The following is an 18,275-nucleotide window of genomic DNA, read 5'->3' as shown; positions in this document are numbered from 1 at the left end:
TATTTCTTCCTTTTCAACCTCAACTCCCCAGGATTGTTGTAGCAACCAGCGAGCTCGCAACTAGCAGGAAGAATACTAAGCAGTTGTAGTAAAATCCAATGTACTGTAATTAAACCTGTGTTTAACTCATGTAAAGTTTGCATAAAAAGGAATAGGCGTCCAAAGAATAATAAATGAAGACAATAAATTATTAAACTGCTGCAATTTCCAAAGACTAAACATACTGGCTGGCCTTAGCTATCCGTATTAGCGTGATTGCTGCTACAACTTATAATACGAATACATATTTAAATATAATAATTAATTTACAATAAACATGAGATAATCAAATCAACCTGTAAACGGGTGACTGTTTACAATAAAGATAAAAAAAAAAAGTTAAGTTGAATAATTACATGCTCTGGACTTAGGTATGACATTTTTGACCAATGTTAAGTAAGTTCTCATCTCTGCACCTGACAAGGTTGGGATTGCTGATAACACAGCCTGCTAAAGCGTTTATTATTTCTTATGCTTCTTTTTTCCTCTAGTTTTCAACCATGTATACTACAATCACAGGCACAACACATTTTTTTAAAAAGTTAGCCATAGCAGACGTGCTATTCAAACTCGGAACTCGGAACTGTGTGACGGCAGTGGGAGTCACTTTGCGGTTACTTGCGTTGTGCGGAATGGTGTGGGCGTGGGTGTTGCAGACTGCGGGGACTGGGAGCCGGAGGGGCTGGGCGACTCGGGCGCGCGCGTGTGGTGCCCCGACCTCCTGCACGAGGGGCAGTGGCACCACCTGGTGCTGGTGCTGAACCGCGCCGTGCTCAAGAACTCCTCCTTCTCGCTGTACGTGGACGGCCAGCACGTGCAGTCGCGCAAGCTGCACTACATGTCGCAGAACCCCGGCGGGGGTGCCGCCAACCTCACCGTCGCCTCCTCCGTGTACGGCTACGTGGGCACGCCGCCCGCCTGGCGCCGCTACTCCCGCCTCTGCTGGAAGCAGGGGCCATGCCACCTGGTGGAGGAGGTGTTCAGCCCGCAGGTGGTGGCTGCCCTGTTCCACCTGGGCCCGCACTACCTGGGCAGCCTGCAGGCCCCGCAGCCCAGCGGTACGTCTGGACACTCTCCTCCCTCTCATTGGGATATGTAGTGTAGGTGTGGATGAAACATTCCTTTTAAAGAGTTTGTTGTTAAAATGTAGGACTGTGCCAATATTCATATACGAGGAGTAGGGGGGGAGGCAAAAAAATGTTTTTTTGTCATAAAAATTAATTTATGAACTTTTTTTTTACAAAATTTCTTCAATCATCTTCAAAGTACTCTCCATTAGATGCAATGCACTTGTCAAGTCTTTTTCCCCACTGTTTTAAGCATCTCTGGAACTCTTCAACTTTTGTATTCTCCAGTGCCCTTTGCGAAGCTGTTTTTACCGCCTTACATTATCAAAACACTTCCCTTTTAGAATTTTCTTCATTCTTGGGAACAGGAAAAAGTCATAGGGGCTAGGTCTGGGAAATACTAAGGGTGCGGAACGACAGACCACTTAAGGACGTGCGCAAGGGTGTTGTCATGATGAAGGAACCAGTCCAAAGTTCCGGGCGTTTCCTTCGCACATCCTCTCACAAACGTCTTAAAACTTCCAAATAGAAGTCCGATTAACAGTCTGGCCAGGGGGAACAAATTCCTTGTGCACAATTTCATGAACATCGTCTTAACATTCGACCACACTAGTCATGCTTTTTTTGGTCTGGGGGAGTTGGGAGTCTTCCACTAGCTTGACGCTTGGTTGGTTTCGTAGTCATACCTGTAACACCAACGCTCATCATCTCTAATGACTTTGATCAAAAAGTTTGGATTACTTTCAATCTCTTTTTTCTAGTCCTGACTCAAATTCAATTGAATGTTTTTTTGATCCTGTTAGAGAAGGTGAGGAATAAATTTAGCGGCAACACGTATCACTTGCAGATCCTCAGTCAAATTCCTTTGGCATGAGCTCCAACATACTCCTGTCTCTTCTGAAATTTCGTTAATCATAAAACGACGATTCTCGAATTTTTGGCATATTTTTTCAACGCTTTCATCGTTTTGAGATGTTGAAGGGTGCCCAGTACGATCATGGTCTTCAACACTCATCTCACCACGTTTAAAGCACCCAAACCTCTCAAAAACTAGTGTGTGACTCATAGCATCCTTCTTGAAGCATTTGGTAATCTTCCATGGCCTATTTTTGAATCAGGAAACAGAATTGGTTGATTTAAATCTGCCATAACGACTTCGTAGGCGGAACACGAGAACAGTAAGAGAAAAACAATATTATGATCAAATGTTAACCTACAAACTTATGCCGTCTGGGTAGCTGTTTAGTGAATGTATCTATTAACCCCATCTAGCGGGAGAACTCTCTACATACTACATCTACGAATAGCAGTGTGTTCTCAGTTTGGGTACCCCCTCATATTTAAATAAAAATAGTTCTTTCTTTGTTTTCAATTCAATTTCGCATTCTAACAATCAGAAATAACAAATAATAAATAATTAATTGTAAATGAATATTTCACATAGCATAACTTTTGAGTTTGTCATACAACAACATGCACTGTTGAGTTTGATGTTAAGTCATTAGTGCAATACAAATACCTAGTTTAGATGTTTTAAATTGACCGCAAAATCAAAACATGTAAAGTTATATTACTACTGTCTCGCAAAACAATGAAAAAAAATTGCATGGACAATTGAAAACATGGACTTTTTGTGCTGTTTTAAACTTAAACAAATTATTATTTACATTCATTTCATTACATGTACCAGTTTTTGGAAAAAATAAATAAACCTCAACAATAAAACACGGACACTCCTGTTTATGTTAAAGGAAATGAACATGATGGTTGCAATGGTGTAATAATTGATTGTCACAATCAAACTATCAAACGTGTACCATGCGACAGCAGCAGCTTACAAATAAACAAACATAAATGATATTATTTATTTATGTATTTATTATTTATTTATTTATTTATTTATTTATTTATTTATTTATTTATTTATTTATTTATTTATTTACAAAGTTCACATGCACACCAACACTCCTTGAAGAGATTGCAAGTGTTTTGGAATCCAGAGGTAGTAGGCAGAAGATGTGTTTGTATATTACTAAACTAAAATACATTTGACCTGGCTTTCTTTTGCTACGAAAACACGTGAATAATGATTGTTTTAAAAGGTAAATATGAGTTCATTTCATTACTGTTTTTCAAGTACAGCAATTTAAAAACAATCTCACCTTTTTCGTGCAATAGATTGGATTTTGTGGATGGCAAAATTTTTGCATCAATAGAATGTAGATGACCACTTCTGGGATAAGGGTAAATAAAAACTGTAGTAAAAGGTTGCTTAGTAGGCCTGTTGAATATTCAAATTTGCGAATATCAAAATGAATAGTTTATTATTTTTATTCAATTTTGAATACTAACACTTGGAAAAATTAATATTCAGTCGTTTACAAATATGGCTGTGCGGTATCCTGAAAATCTGGAAAAATTCCGGGATCAGAGAATATTTTCTCGTCAGGTGGGAACAAGATATCCACAGGATTTTCTTAATGTTTTAGGGTTATTTATCTGGAGTTTTTTTTTTTTTTATATACATCTGGGCACTTAAATTTTGTGAAGACAAAAAATTTGCTTCTTTTACCAACCAGAACCTACAGTGTATAGAAAGAGAGAGGAACATTCTAAGCTGCTATTGTGTTCCTGCCTTCCTACACTTTAGTTAAAACAACCAAAAATATAATCCATAAATGTTATTATAAGTTAACTTAACTTAAGATTTATTTTGACTTTGTGAAAAGTTCAAACAAATATCTAGAGTTTTACTACCATTAAAAATAATTATTTATATTTTCCTTTCAAAATTTGAATATTTCAACAGAATTTTACTTATAGTAACTCTAGCTGACAACCTAACCAACCATTCACTTAATTATTATTTATCTGATGTCCCAAAAGCCATTATACATTTAATTTTTCTTTCACTATATATTTGATACAATTTGTGAAAAAAAATTTGTTAGTGGAATTCTAATTCTTAGTATTCGAATTCAATATTCATATTCAAGAATAATTCGATATTCGTATTTGTATATTCAATTCAAACTGTAAAGCTGATATTTACACAGACCTATTGCTTAGGTTAGGTTGGCTGCATAAAAATACATTTTTTTTTTTAAATTTGAAAATGTTTTATCAAAATTTTACATATAATTATTTTAGCTGACGTAACCTAACCCATCATTCACTTCAGTATTATATGTCTAATGCCCAAGAAGCTGCTACACTACATATTTATCTTTTTCCTACATATTTGTTGAGACTCGAAATTTTTTTTATTCCAATTACATATTTACATTTTTACTATATAATTTGAAATTCGTATTCGAGAATTATTTTATATTCATATTCATATTCAGTTTGAACTAAAAAAAAAACTGATATTCGTGTAGGCCTACCAAAATGGTACATACAAACTGGTTAAGCTGCAACTGGACTGTTACTACAGTAAGTCCTCTATTTACGTCGTACCGATTTACGTCGTTTCGGATTAACGTCGCTAATGTTTGAGTACTCATGTTTCAATTTAAGTTGTCGCCGATTCACAATAACGTCGTTTACAATGACCGTAAATCTTTATTTTAACCAAAACACCGTATATAATTCGTTTATAATTCTTTGTTTCCTTCGGTAATTAATTTATGCTATGTAGCGTAAGCTACACGTTCATCGCCTTATCTTATCATACATCATGAGGGACGCTTCCTGCTCTCCGCTGCTCTCCGCGCGGTGATGCAATACTACCAGCCCGCCCGCTCGGCCACCCACGTATCTCGCACGTAGAAGTGTTATCTACTTCCCGCAACGACACAGCATTTTCTCCTACCCCTTTTCGTCCAACTCCTTGGCACTTCAGTAGAGGTGTAAAAGTAACTAAAAAAAGTGTACCCGTATGTATTCGTTACTATAACAATTAGTACTCGTTACTTTCGTATCGTTACTCGTTACTTCTGATACCGCATAACATGCTATGTTATGTAACAGCAACGAATCGAGTCGTATTTCGTACGCTTACAGTATGACGTCGCGTAAATAATAATAAATCGAATATAAACAATTAAAAGTATTTGATAATTAACAGCTTTTGTTAACCAAGAAACAATAAAATCTCATTAGAGCAGCTTTATTATAATATCTCTTTTAAGATAAGAACAAAAAACGTGAAAATACGCGATAATAAAAAACAAAAACATACATATTTCTAATTTGTAAAAAATACTTTCTTACGTTGTTTCTGTTCCAATCTCAAACTTTGTCTACACACACAATACCTTTAATAAACAGTAAAAAACTTGGATGACGAATTTCCAAATTATACTTTTCTTAATAAACAAACATCGTTCTTTGTAACGAATAAGCGCGCGCATGCGTAAAACATACGAAAAATGCGAGTAACGAAATGCATTCGTGTGTAACGTTTCGTTACTCGTTACTAGATACCGCACCCGTTAACTCAGTAACGAACATATACGGTTTGCTACAGCTCTACACTTCAGTCGCTATGATATCATTTAGTTGGCCGGAGTTTTAAACGTGCCGTTGCTAACTTTATCGTGATTAAATGCGTTTGTAGTAGGCCTACAGTATCAGCTCACTGCAATTTATGATTTTTTCTTCATAAGATGTCTTCCAAACGACTATATATCTGTTTTTATATTTCAATCAATAAAGGTAATAAAGCAGCTGGTTAAATAACCATTCTATAAAGCTGAGAAGTACTAGTTGGACTTGTTTCCCACGCTGTCGGTTGTAATTTGCTGATAAAATTGCCCGTTGTCACGTCTGTATGCCCGGTGGCATGAAACATGGCTCATTTTGCGTAGTTTCTATTTACGTCGCGGTTTTCAGGAACGTAACCCCGACGTAAACCGAGGACTTACTGTATTACAAAACCGAAAATTCCTGATGCTCGTCACTTCCATGAAGAGACGTGATGTGGGGTCACTCGTTTCGTCTGCCGCTAGTTGCATACACCGTCCCACCGTACACGGCTGCCTGAAAAGGATGTGTGTGCAGGCCAGCAAGGAGGGGAGGTTGCATGACTATCAGCCATCCCCCTTCCTTACCCTCGAATTCCTTTAGAACGTAGCTGGGCAAGAATGAAAGATTGCCTTCCAATTTGTCCGTCAACCCTTCCAACTGAACCCATACGCAAGCAACAGCTTGATTCTTCGGCTACAGTTCTGTGTTGAAGCCCCGCGCCTCGACGTATGTCTTAGTTAGATAATGTGGGCAGGAAGTGTTAGAACATAAAAAACTTTTAAAACTTATCTTTAAATAAACTACAGTACTATGATTTTATTTTTTCAACTTGTCATCAAATGCAGGTATTTGCTACTTTTGTTTTGCAGTAGTATTATTCCAGTAATGTATTTTTTTATTATTGGTTTAGTTCATTTCTGTAATTTACCTTGCACAATTTCTAATGCATAATGTGGGTTTTTTTTTTTTTTTTTTTGCAAAATATTTTTTATACTCGAATCATTATTTTCTTTCAGTTAAATTATTAAAATGTTGTTTTTATCTGTGCTGATTTTTACCGATGTGTGTTTAGGATGTTCCAGACTTCTCGCAGCAGTATTGAAACCACTCCCTCTCTTCTCTTTTCCCTTTCATTCAACAAAAGTCTCCTTGTTTTAATTATTGATCACTACAGTATTAGTTTTAACAATTTTGTATTGATATATAATTGTTTCCTGATTTGAATTGGGATTCATTCTGAGAATATATTATGATCTAAAATATTTTTTTTAAGTTTATAGAATGTTTATATATGTTTTTACAATAATTTTTATAATCTTAAAATTGTAATAGTTTGGTAATTTTCAAAGTGTGCTACGTTAAGTCGTGGGAAGATATCTTAGCTTAAGTTGTTGGTAAAAATTTCAGCATCTGATGCATGGGAACTTTTTCGAACATGGGAATGTTTGGTTCCGTTTGCCGCCACTTGGCGCCGCCACAGTTTCAGAACTGACCCGGAGGTGGGCGCAGAGGCCTCGCAGCCCCGCGGCAGAGGTAATGTGTCGGCTGTGTCGGCTGTGTCGGCTGTGTCCACTTGCTTTGGGGCTAGGATGTGGTGCGGTAGCGCTCACGCTGAGTTTGTTAACTTGTGTTGTCTGTGGTGAACTGCTCTACTGAACTGTCCTGTTTGTGTCTTGGTTTGATTTTTTTCACTTTAAAGGTAATATTTTTGTGTGTATCCTTTCACATGGCCTCTTATCAAATAGTATTCACATTCCCATGTGAATAGTACATCTGTATCATAGTGCACCAGCGGAGTGTGGTGTAGCTCTACGTACACTAAATAGCAGAGAGCACATACTAGGCTATCATTCCTCAGTGTACACAAAGACTTTGGTGTTCTCTTAAAAACTGCCTAAATTCAGTTAGTTATACCTTCTTGAGTTCAACTGAATTTATTAATAATATTTATATATACTTTATTCTGGAATGATCATGCAAGGATGCAATTAGATAGGTATAATTATTTTGTTTTGAAAAGTATTTTCTGTTTTAATGTGACTGAAATGCTTAATATTCTTTTAGGATTCATAAATGAATTCCGGCGCATCACAGTTTCTGCGAAAGAGGTTTTCTAATATTTCAAAAAATATGAAACGTGTTTGTTGTAAACCTCAACAGTGAACATAAAACTAATTTTTATTGCCATTCTCAAATGTAGTCTACAGGCAAGCTAATACCTAGCTTTTTGTTTTTGACAGTTATGTGTGATATAATATTTTCCCATAAGAAATTCTATAGTAGTAATAATAACAGTGTTTTTAAAATATATTTAAAGACATATCAACAAATGCTTAAAGCCTTGATGTACAAAACCTAACTCATTGGTTTTAAAGTTTTAGTCTGCTAAAATAAAAATTATTTGCTACACCAAATAATTTCTTATTTGCAGAAATTTTTTTTAACTGAAATTCTTTTATGTAAGTACCTTAGTACATTTTTACAACTTTCAACACATATCACATATTTTAAACATTTTTTCTTGTAGACATAAAATTAAAAGTATAAATGCTATTGTACCAAATTTCAATACTTAGCTCTTAACCCATTAGTAAATATTTGAGATATGTTTGCTGCATTTTACTGAAAACTCGAAAATTAATATGTAACATAACATCTCTGCAGTCAGCTAAGGTTATCACACCATGCCTTAAAATATATAAATAAATGCACAGTTCACTATATTAGTAAGTGGTAAAGAAAACAAAATTTCGTACAACTACAAAAATTCATTGCTACTGTGGAACCTTGCTGATAAGTGTGTGGCATATCACGAGAAGTGCTAAGCTATGAGAGTTTTTTAATGTATCTTCAGTTTGACTGCAGAAATCATAGTCCATTTGCATGGTTTTTAAAGATTTTTTCTGGTTCCGCTTTCATGATGGAGAGAGCCAGATATGGCGGAAGGATGGGTAGGGGTTGCCCCTCTTGCAGCCTCTGGAAAGAGGAGCTAGGAAGTGGGACAGACCCGACTACACACTCCATGTGCACTCTCTAGCCTCTCCGTCCTCCCTTCTCGTCTCTTTACACCTTATCATCTCTTTTACACATTTGAAAGTGTTTATCCTGTCCCATCTGTCATGCTCAGAGCTTAAGAAAGCCGTAAACAGCATTAGTGATGCAGTTTTGGCACAGTGTGTGTAGTTTTTCAACTAAGCTGTTCCCATTCCCAAGTGTAAATAAAATTGTAGGGCCGGAACCTCTGGGAGTTGGAGTCTAGAAAAACAACATAGCAGCACAGGTCGAGCAGTTCAAATGGTTAGAGATACAAAATATTTAATGAAGGTTTTTTTTTGTTGGTAAATAAATCGGCAACAATTTTTTGTTACATGCCTGTTTTTCAATAATGCGAAGTTATTAGATATATCATGAATTTACAATTTTGGAAGATGTAGAAATCTAACTTTGTACTTGAAAATACCCAAATTGTCAAGTAAAACCTACAAAAATTCTTTGGAGGCAAATTTTTCTCTTTTGAGTACAGAAGGGAAAGAGCATGTTCTCAGCTGGGAGACTGGTTTTGTGACAAAAGATAATTATTTTTTTTCTCCAAAATGTCTCCAGACACATCATTTGCTTTTCTAAGCTACTCCATCAGTAGCCAGATAGTGAGCGTATGTGAAGGTGTGAGCTGTCAAGTTACCAGCCATCAGAATCCTCTTATTTTCTGCATACCTTAACCTTGAGCTGTACATGATGCTTCCTGTTTGTATCAGTAAGGCCTGTTAGTCTGTCAACATTCTTGGATCTGGGGCTGATGTGCTTTCTTTACCATAACTTGTGATTTACGCTTTGTATTTCTTTCCTTTGTATTCTAACTTTGTGTGATACATTTCGTAGTTATATCTGTATCTAAATATGCCTACCGAGCAAGGTGGGTCAATGGTAAATCAACTGTAAATAGTTAGTCTTGCATTTTTTAAGGACCTGATCTGTTCACCCATCCTGATTTCGGTTTTGCGTTGTTTCTCAAAATCACTCCAGGCTAATACAGTTCTTTGTAATGGGCCATGATTGATTTATTCTCCAATTATCTTGACTGAGGTAGTGTTTGTCTAATTCTAACGATCTCATTGTCAATGTGATGTAAAACAATCGATAAGCCTGCCTTAGCAATGTCTTTAACATTGTCAGAGAAAATTATTTTTATTAAAAAAAAATTGGAAAGGTGTTTGAAAAAATTTTTTTTTAAAAAGGCCAAATACCAATAATTATTACGATTTTAGTGATTTCACCACATTTGCAAACTTAAATGTGGCTTATTCAAATTGGTTGTTTAAAAGAGTTCAAACTTTGAAGGTAGAAAACCCTCTTAAAAAAACTTTCTTGCAGTTAAAAAAATTTAGTACTGGATTTATAAATGCATATAATTTTACCCTTTTAGTAAAATTGCTATGTTTATACATCAAATTTCTAAGTACCTTCAGATACTCTGTAACAAGCATTTACTGTGTATGACTTGTCATCCAACCAATGAGACCCTAATGTCTCGACTCCATGCCATTTCTTTGTGGGGGAACCAGGATCACGTTAGGGAGTCGTGAGACCGGGGTAAAAACCAGCAATTCCGAGGCCCTCCAAGTACTGTTGTTTTGCATCATTATGACACTAACAACAAATTTATTTTAGAATACTCATTTGCTTCTAAACTTGATTATATTTGTGCATGCATTATACAATTGCCCCCATGATAAATTTTTTATATTAGATTACATAAATACCTGATATCTAAAAGTATTGTATATTATTGCAAATTGAGGACTTTCTGCTCATATTATTTAGTGCTTGTAGGTCTAATCAAACATTTCCTGTACAGTTTAGAGAGGTAATTTCACTATAATCAAGTAACAAATCATTTTCTGAGAAATGCTGGCTCTTCAGAATATGTGGTCTAGGACATGTGCCCTCCCACTCCTCTCTAAACGCTACTCTGAGGAGAGCTATAAGCAGGCACGCCAGAACTGGAACTTACACTGCTTTCATAGAACCAACTTGACATATGACACGCAACAGTTTATTTTCTACTCAGGATATGGAAGCAGTGGGTTATGAGATACCTTCATTCACTACAGGATGAGTGAAGTGTACAAGCATTCAGTGTGAGTGTGTGTGTGAAGATTAGTGGGCCTGTCATAAACAACCATAGCTGCCACCTTAGAGAACGACTGCTAGTATTTAGCTCTGTGTGCGGAGGAAGGACCCATCAAGAGGCCTCTAAAGTCCAGGATCAAAAGTGAGTCTGTGAAATGTTCGGCATCAAAACAAATCATTTTTGAAATAGGAAATATACTATTTTATTGTATTATTAGTGTATAGAGTACTTAAATAAATAGCTTCATAAGCATTAAAAATTATTTTGGACGTAACTCTTGGTGAGTCGCAAATCTAGGTTAGACCTCCTTATCCGACCGAGTGTTTCAGCGCTCCACTTAGATGTAACTTTGGTCCTTTTTGACACGTCACTCCTGCACTCACGAGTGCACGGGGTGGTTCTCAGCGGGCCGTGTGCTGCCCGGTGGTGGTCGTGCGTGTGCCGAGGCCCGTGCTGCTTGCAGGCAACGAACCCCTGCCCGCCCTGGTGGCCGAGGAGAAGGTCATCTTCGGGCTGAACGCGAAGGCCGTCTCCCAGCTGACGCTCGCCAAGATCAGGAAGGTGTATAGCAAGGCAGACAACAAGGCCATCGCTAAGCAGGTGCGTGCATAGCCGTGCCTTTATCTACTCGTGCCGTTCAGTTATTCACTGGGGAATAACAGTTTTAGTAGATTTTGATTTCTAAGATTAGTCTGTGTACGGAATTCAGGAGAATAAATATTCCACTCATTTTTGTGGTTATATTTTGTTGTATGCATACATATGTATGCTGTTTTTTGTAATTATAACAAAATTAGTGTAAGTAATTCAGAGCTGATTCCTAATTAATCGTCACAAATTTTTGAGTATTTTTAATGATTAATGCTATTTGTAATTGGCTATATCAAGTGAAATGTTATCATTAAAGATATTTCAAAACTTAATGAAGTTTTATAATATTTTTAAAATATTGATTACTAAATAAATTTAAAACCTATGTATTAACAGCAAAATTTTATATTTTAATTGTATCCAGGATTTTTTGAGGATAATCATGTAGCAAAATTTTCAATTAGTGGTGAATCTTTTGACAATATCCTCTACACATCTCTAGACTCGTAAACTCTACACTCTACACACATACTTTCATGGCACTTCCTATGGTTACTAATGTCAGCTGATGGTTACTCTTCTGCCAAAATTTCTGAACCTCCATAGATTTGGATTGGTACACACTTGACCCGTATCTGCTCTTGTGCACACCTGTTTTTATCACGAGATTTGTGAGAGCCTGAAATTACATTTTTTGTTGTTACCGTGAAAACTCATCTTTTAATTGACGCATGGACTCTGAGATGGAAGCTAACTTTGGTGCAAACTTTCTGACATAATTTGCCATACCAATAATATTCTCTCCTCAATGGATTGAGGACTTGAGATGGCTTGAATTGCTTCAAGTTTTGCGGGATCAACCTCTGTTTCTTTGATGGACCCAATGTGGCCCATGAATTTATCCCGGCTTGTTGCAAACAAACACTTGTTATTCAATGTAATCCCTGCTGCTTATATTTTGTTCAAAACTATGTCAAAATGTCCGTAATGTTCCCTTTAATTTTATCCATAGACCAACATCATCCACATGACGTGTCACCTGGACAGGAAGAAATAGCCATCTAGCCATTAGGGAATAAATATTTTAAGTACTTCATTAAAAAGACATAAAAATACTACGATGCAATACTGGTGCTAATATTTAAAAATTTATAAATTGTACCATGAAATTTATTACAAAAGTTGCATACTTGTGTAAGGATTCGTAGATACATAATTTTTTCTGCCAGCAGTATTCATTAGAAAAGCATATTTTGCTGTAATTTATGTAAGACTTGTTGAGAATGCTGGTATGATTTCAACCCATTTGGTAACTGCCAAGTGTATGTGTGTGAAAGAAAGTCGTAGTGTCACGATATACCGCGGGTTCGTAAAGTATAGCCCAATTAAAGATTTTTATCACACACACAGTTTTATTTATTACCACTACTTGTCACTTACAAATAATCTTCTAAATTGGCAAATAATTAATTACACTTAAAGAAATGTCAATTTCCTAGTCACTCGTTCCACACACCTCGCTGGGCCGCACCTTTGGCTCAACTCTCGCTGCAGACCCCTCGTGGGTCTCCGCCGCGGGACTCCGTCGCCACACTCCGTCATCGCCGTCACACCCTTCGCCGAGATCCCACTCGACGCCTCTCTCGGAACTTCACTCGGGACTCTGCGGCACCCGCGACTCTATCGCCTGGAAACTCCGTCGCGGGAAAACTCCCGACTCCACTGAACTCACTCACTCCCTGCCCTGGAAACTTCGTCCAAGGACTTCGCCACTCTGCCGCACCCGCGGCACTATCGCCCGGAAACTCCGCCGCGGGAGAACTCCCGACTGAACACTCCGAACTGACTCTCCTGACTGGCGTCCTCGGGCGTATATATAGACCCCAGCACAATTCCAGAACTCACGAGAGCGGCCGGGGCCTGTCGCGTCATCGCGAGCCGTCCCGACGGCAGAAATCTCTCGAAAACACGTGTCGGCGGCTCGCGCAACTCCCAGCTGTCCGGTGTCAGTTACGTGTCAAAGGCAGGGTGCCGCGTGGGGAAGCGGAGGGCTGGAGGGAGATAAAGCGGCGACCCAGGTGCGTACGGCGCATCTCATGTTACGGCGTGCACCTGCGCCATGTTAATGTGGTCAGACTCACCAACTGTTTTGTCATGGCTTAAATTATCTCACAGTCAAAATCTTTGTAGCAAACCATGTATCAGAGATACAGGCCATATCATCACTAGGCATTTGGCACTATGTCTCTTTTGTCTGCAACCCGATTGACTTCGCTTCCAAGGTGTTCATCCTGAGTATTTACTTGAGAGGTGTCTTTGGTTTTGGCCCATATTTGTAGCCATAGTCAGACTTAAAAAGGACGAACTGTTGGAAACATATCCATGGCTTTCTAAACTTAACGAAGTAACAGCATTTATGCCAGAGCCAAAAATGTGTTCACAAAAACCATATTTTGACTGTGAGGTGTTGAGTTGTGAGTGTGAATATTGTCTGCAATGGTTCTTTGGATGACTGTATTTCAACTACAGCACTGTTCAGAAGAAATTAAGAAATTAAATTCTCGTGAAGTGAAGTGAGTGTCCCATTAGTTTACATCCATTTCTTGACCCCTGGGAAATGCGGAAATGCTAAGGTGGGCGGACACTTGGCAACAGTCATCCTTGCCTGAAAAAACTAAACACGTAGTGTTGCTCGTGAATAATGTCACCTCAATCAAAGCTTTCTGTGAACTTTTACCATATCAGAACCTCACTGCTGGACCACAATACACCTGATCTCTCCTTTGGATGCATTTTGGGATTGTGGGTGGTATAGTGTGTCTGATGTTTAGATTGCAGTACAGAGAAAATAGCATCCACTGTTGCCTCAATGTTACTATCCGGCTTGTTGATAATAAAATAATAATCATGTTATACTATTGATAATTATAATTAGTTTTGTATATTATTAATAATAAATACTTGGTTCAGTAACTTATTTGGATTCAACAGCAACTAAACTCATAGGGGATGAACAAGGATGCACACACACAAAAGCAAATTAATGAAGTATGTACTATATATTCAACTGCTAACATTAAGTATCCCACCCGAAAACAGTCTTTACAGTTAAAAAGCATTACTGGAGAGCACAGGACACACTTGAGGAAGGAAACATGACCTCCGATGACTTTCCGTAAGTCTTGTGACTTGACAAGTTCTCCACGCAACATCAAATTGTCGTAGCAAAGTCACTGGATTGAAGGTCAATTCACACATGACCCACCCATAACATCAACTAATTCTTCTCTTCTGGTGTCAGCCACACTGCCCACCAACATCTCTCCGTGGTGCTGATCCAGCTATCCCATGAGAGGAAACAACAAAGTCAATAGAAGCATAGGGGGAAACACTACTCTGTAGCTTCTTGAACAAAGAAATTCAGCTTCTGCTTCTTCGGCTTCTGAAATCATGATCTTTGTTTCAGCGTGTGTGTAAAAAAAATTCAGTTTTAAAATGTTGTTATTAATTTAAATGTAGTACAATCTATTATGTATATTTATAACAGCATATTTTATTTTGTTTGTGTGCATTTGCAGCAGTATGGTCTACTAATTTTTAAATGCCCAAAGTGTTGAACGGACATTAAATATATTGCTTCTGTTTGATAATGTATTTTACCGATGTTCTTTGGAATTATTGATGTAAGGTAATTGTGAGCGATCTAGAAAGAAAGTAGATGTACTTGCTCACAGCTAGGAATGTCTTCCCACGAGAATGCGACGCCAATCAGAATACTGCACAACTCTGCTGGTCACCTCGCTGGCCCGGCCCGCTCCCTGGGAGGAGTGGTGATTGGTTATCTCGGGGTGAGAGTGTTCTACCCGCGGCCTGTCGTCAAGATGGTGGAGAACGTCGGTGGCTGCTCTGTGCTCTTGGGTGAGTACACAGTGTGTTGGTGTACCGTACTTCTGTTTCTTAGTGGAGGTTGAGTCTCCCAGTGGTTATTATTGTGCACCAGTACTTAATACAATAGGCCTTCGACTTAACAGTTGTGTTGTGTATAACCAAGCCAAATTTGTAAATACATACTTTTTTGTAAGTCTTCATAGAAACAATTTTATAACTATTTAGGTTAATAAATGCTTATTTAACTTACTAGGGTAATAATGTAGAAGTAGTAGGTGTTTACAACTTAAAAGTTTCCTGTGATTTTTTTTGTATAACTTCTTTGCTGAGAGGACAACAATTTTTGAGCATTACGAAAACTCCAATCTAATGAGGGGAATTAGCTAGATATGGGGTGGGGGAACCGAGAGAAGAGGGAATAGTCAGGTATGTGGTGAGGGAACCGGTGGAGGAGACAGCAGGGTAAGGTAGAAATGACTCAGAATACTTGCACACTTGTGCTCTTGGCATCTTGTGCTCTTGTGCCCTTGCGCTCTTGCATATGCGTGGATGTTTCTTGGGGGTGGCACGTCCAGTCCTCACTCCAGGGCCGTTGGCATGGCCTTGAGCGGGCTCCACGTGGCGGCGTGCCGTGCTGCAGGGATAGGCGGGTCACGGCGGTAGGGACCCGCCTGCGCCTGACGCCACCCCAAGTTCAGGGAGTATCTGGGCAGAGGACAACACAACGGGGCTTATTGTGCACTGTGCTATGAGCCATATGCGCATGAAAATATTGTTCTTTCATGTATGTATTATTTAATTACTTGTTTAAATTAGTATTGTTAAACTGTGTTATGTGAGTATTGTTGTAGCTGTGTAATTAAATATTTCTTCTGGTATAATGCTCTATGCTTTAGTTTGACATGGGTAATTATTTGTCACAAACTATTATTTGTCACAAACTATTATTTGATTAACTAAATCACACACTGTATTATATTTACGAGCCCACGAGTGTGTACATTTGTTAAGTCCAACAAAGAGGCGTGAATATTTTGTGATCAGAGTGAAGCTGTAGGTGACTGTGGCTCAACAAGTAGCATTGAGCTAGGTCCAGTTCGTATGCCATGTTATCTATCACTTTCACATGCCAGATACCTACCTCAGACTCCACATGTCCATTTGGACAGTTAGTTAAGCTGCATAAACTACCTAATTATAGGAAATCTTCCAGTTTAAGGATTATTAAAAATCAATTTTAATTACTCTTTGCTTCACATTTTTGTTTTAAATGTATAAGAAAAAAATTAGAGTACTTTTTTATTTAAAGAATTTACATTTTTTTTATTCATTTGGAAAAGAGTTATTTCATTTGAGATCATGCCCGCATCCTTACCATTTTCAATTATTATCTCCTTTTCTATAAAAAAATATCTCTATCTATACCTAATAAGCAAGCAGTTTCACTTCCGTCATGCGTGGACTCCGCACACACAATTTTTTTTTATGATTAAAACTATTTGATTTACTAGATTGATATAGTCTGAATAAAAGTACCTTTTCAGATACTTTAGGTTTCGCAGCTGTGAATGCACTCATGAACCCACGCATACACTACCATCTTTTGCTGACATTAGTTTATTTAGTTTTAATGCCCATATTTATTGGTTAGTATTTGGCTCATAAATTTGACAAAAATTAGTTTGCGAACTTTTCGACACACTTTAATATGGAAACAAATCCGTACACTACAAAATCTCAAAAATATATGTATTGCATCAATAAAATTAGTATGAAGAGATGTTAAGTAGGCTACACTTTATAGTTTGTGATAATGTGACAATGTGTGTGTGTGTGTGTGTGTGTGTGTGAGAGAGAGAGTGTGTGTGTGAGTGTGTGTGAGAGTGTGTGTGTGTGTGAGAGTGTGTGTGAGTCGGAGCGTTTTTCTTATCTTGGCCCTGCGGGGAGGTGTTACGTCATGGTTGGGCAGTGTTTGAGTGGAGACCACCGTGCCGGCGTGCGCAGGGCTGATCGCGATGGCGAGGGACGTGGAGAGCCTGTACGCGGGCGTGAAGGCGCTGGTGTGCGTGGCGCGCAGCAACCGCGCCTTGCAGCTGGAGATGGACCGGCGGCGCGGCTACCAGACGCTCGCCATGCTGCTGCGCAGGAAGCGTGCCCTGCTCAACAGCCACATCCTGCACCTGGCGTTCAGCCTCGTGGGCACGGTGGACAGCGGGCGCGAGAGCTCCTCCATCCCCAACACCACGGCCTTCCAGGACCTGCTGGCCGACATCGAGGTAGCGCTGCCTTTCCCCTTTCCCGTCCCTTTCCACCGCACCGTCGCCGTCCAGTGTGGCTTAACAAGCACTGTCTTTGTACACTGTCATACAGTCCTTTAAAGCTGTTTCCACACTGTAAACACTTCACTTCAAACAATGTTTTGGGTGTCCAACAAACATGTGCACAGACTTATCAGCTGGACAAAAACGTGACTTCATCCAGTGTCCACGTAGTAATGCGTGCCTGGCCACCCCTGTTTGCCACAGAGTAGGGACTGGAAGAATTGAGTCGGGTAAGATAGTAAGTACCCCAGACTTCCGTGCTGCCGATTACCGCATGTCACAGTGCATGCGCGAAGTGCCGCTGCTTGCTTCTAACCCCAGACTGTTGGTGGAAACCTGTGATTAACAAGACTTATCTTTAAAAAAAAGTTGAACTGAAGCACATGAAACCTAAACAGAGACAGCAGAAAAATAACCTTACTTAATAGTACACAAAAACTGAGACACAAACCCAAAAAAAAAAAAATCAGATGGGTAGACAAAAACATTAATTTATAAAAATAAAGACTTTTTGTTTACTTTTCCATTTACCCATTAAAGATTTGCTGTCGCAAGGGCCTGAGGAACTGAATAGAGGGATCTAACTAGAGGAAACGTTCATATGTGTACATTCCTGCCGGGTTACAAGTCTGGCCCAGCAGATGAGCACAATGCTCTTGGAGGCTGGTATTGGGAACACCAGGAGAGTGATCGAGACAGGACTGCGAGAGGGAATAGAGGGAATAGAGGGGAGGAAGGCACCCAGAGGGCCTAATGACGTACGTATCT

General features: G+C 38.7%; 1 protein-coding gene across 3 annotated transcripts in view; it reads left to right on the top strand.

Annotated features, from left to right (window-relative positions):
- LOC134533263 (WD repeat and FYVE domain-containing protein 3) overlaps positions 1-18,275 on the top strand; it is a 264,565-nt gene that overhangs the window by 89,655 nt on the left and 156,635 nt on the right. For 2 of the 3 annotated variants that reach the window (XM_063370699.1, XM_063370701.1), the window contains exons 20-24: positions 696-1,097; positions 6,984-7,109; positions 11,171-11,307; positions 15,033-15,216; positions 17,191-17,462. In XM_063370699.1, the coding sequence (XP_063226769.1) occupies positions 696-1,097; positions 6,984-7,109; positions 11,171-11,307; positions 15,033-15,216; positions 17,191-17,462 (1,121 nt within the window). The remainder of the gene's footprint in view (positions 1-695; positions 1,098-6,983; positions 7,110-11,170; positions 11,308-15,032; positions 15,217-17,190; positions 17,463-18,275) is intronic. The other variant, XM_063370702.1, reaches the window with a different exon arrangement.

Source organism: Bacillus rossius, chromosome 6, assembly GCF_032445375.1.
Source record: "Bacillus rossius redtenbacheri isolate Brsri chromosome 6, Brsri_v3, whole genome shotgun sequence".
NCBI classification, from domain to species: Eukaryota; Metazoa; Arthropoda; class Insecta; order Phasmatodea; family Bacillidae; genus Bacillus; species Bacillus rossius.
This window is presented reverse-complemented; position numbering and strand designations above follow the sequence as displayed.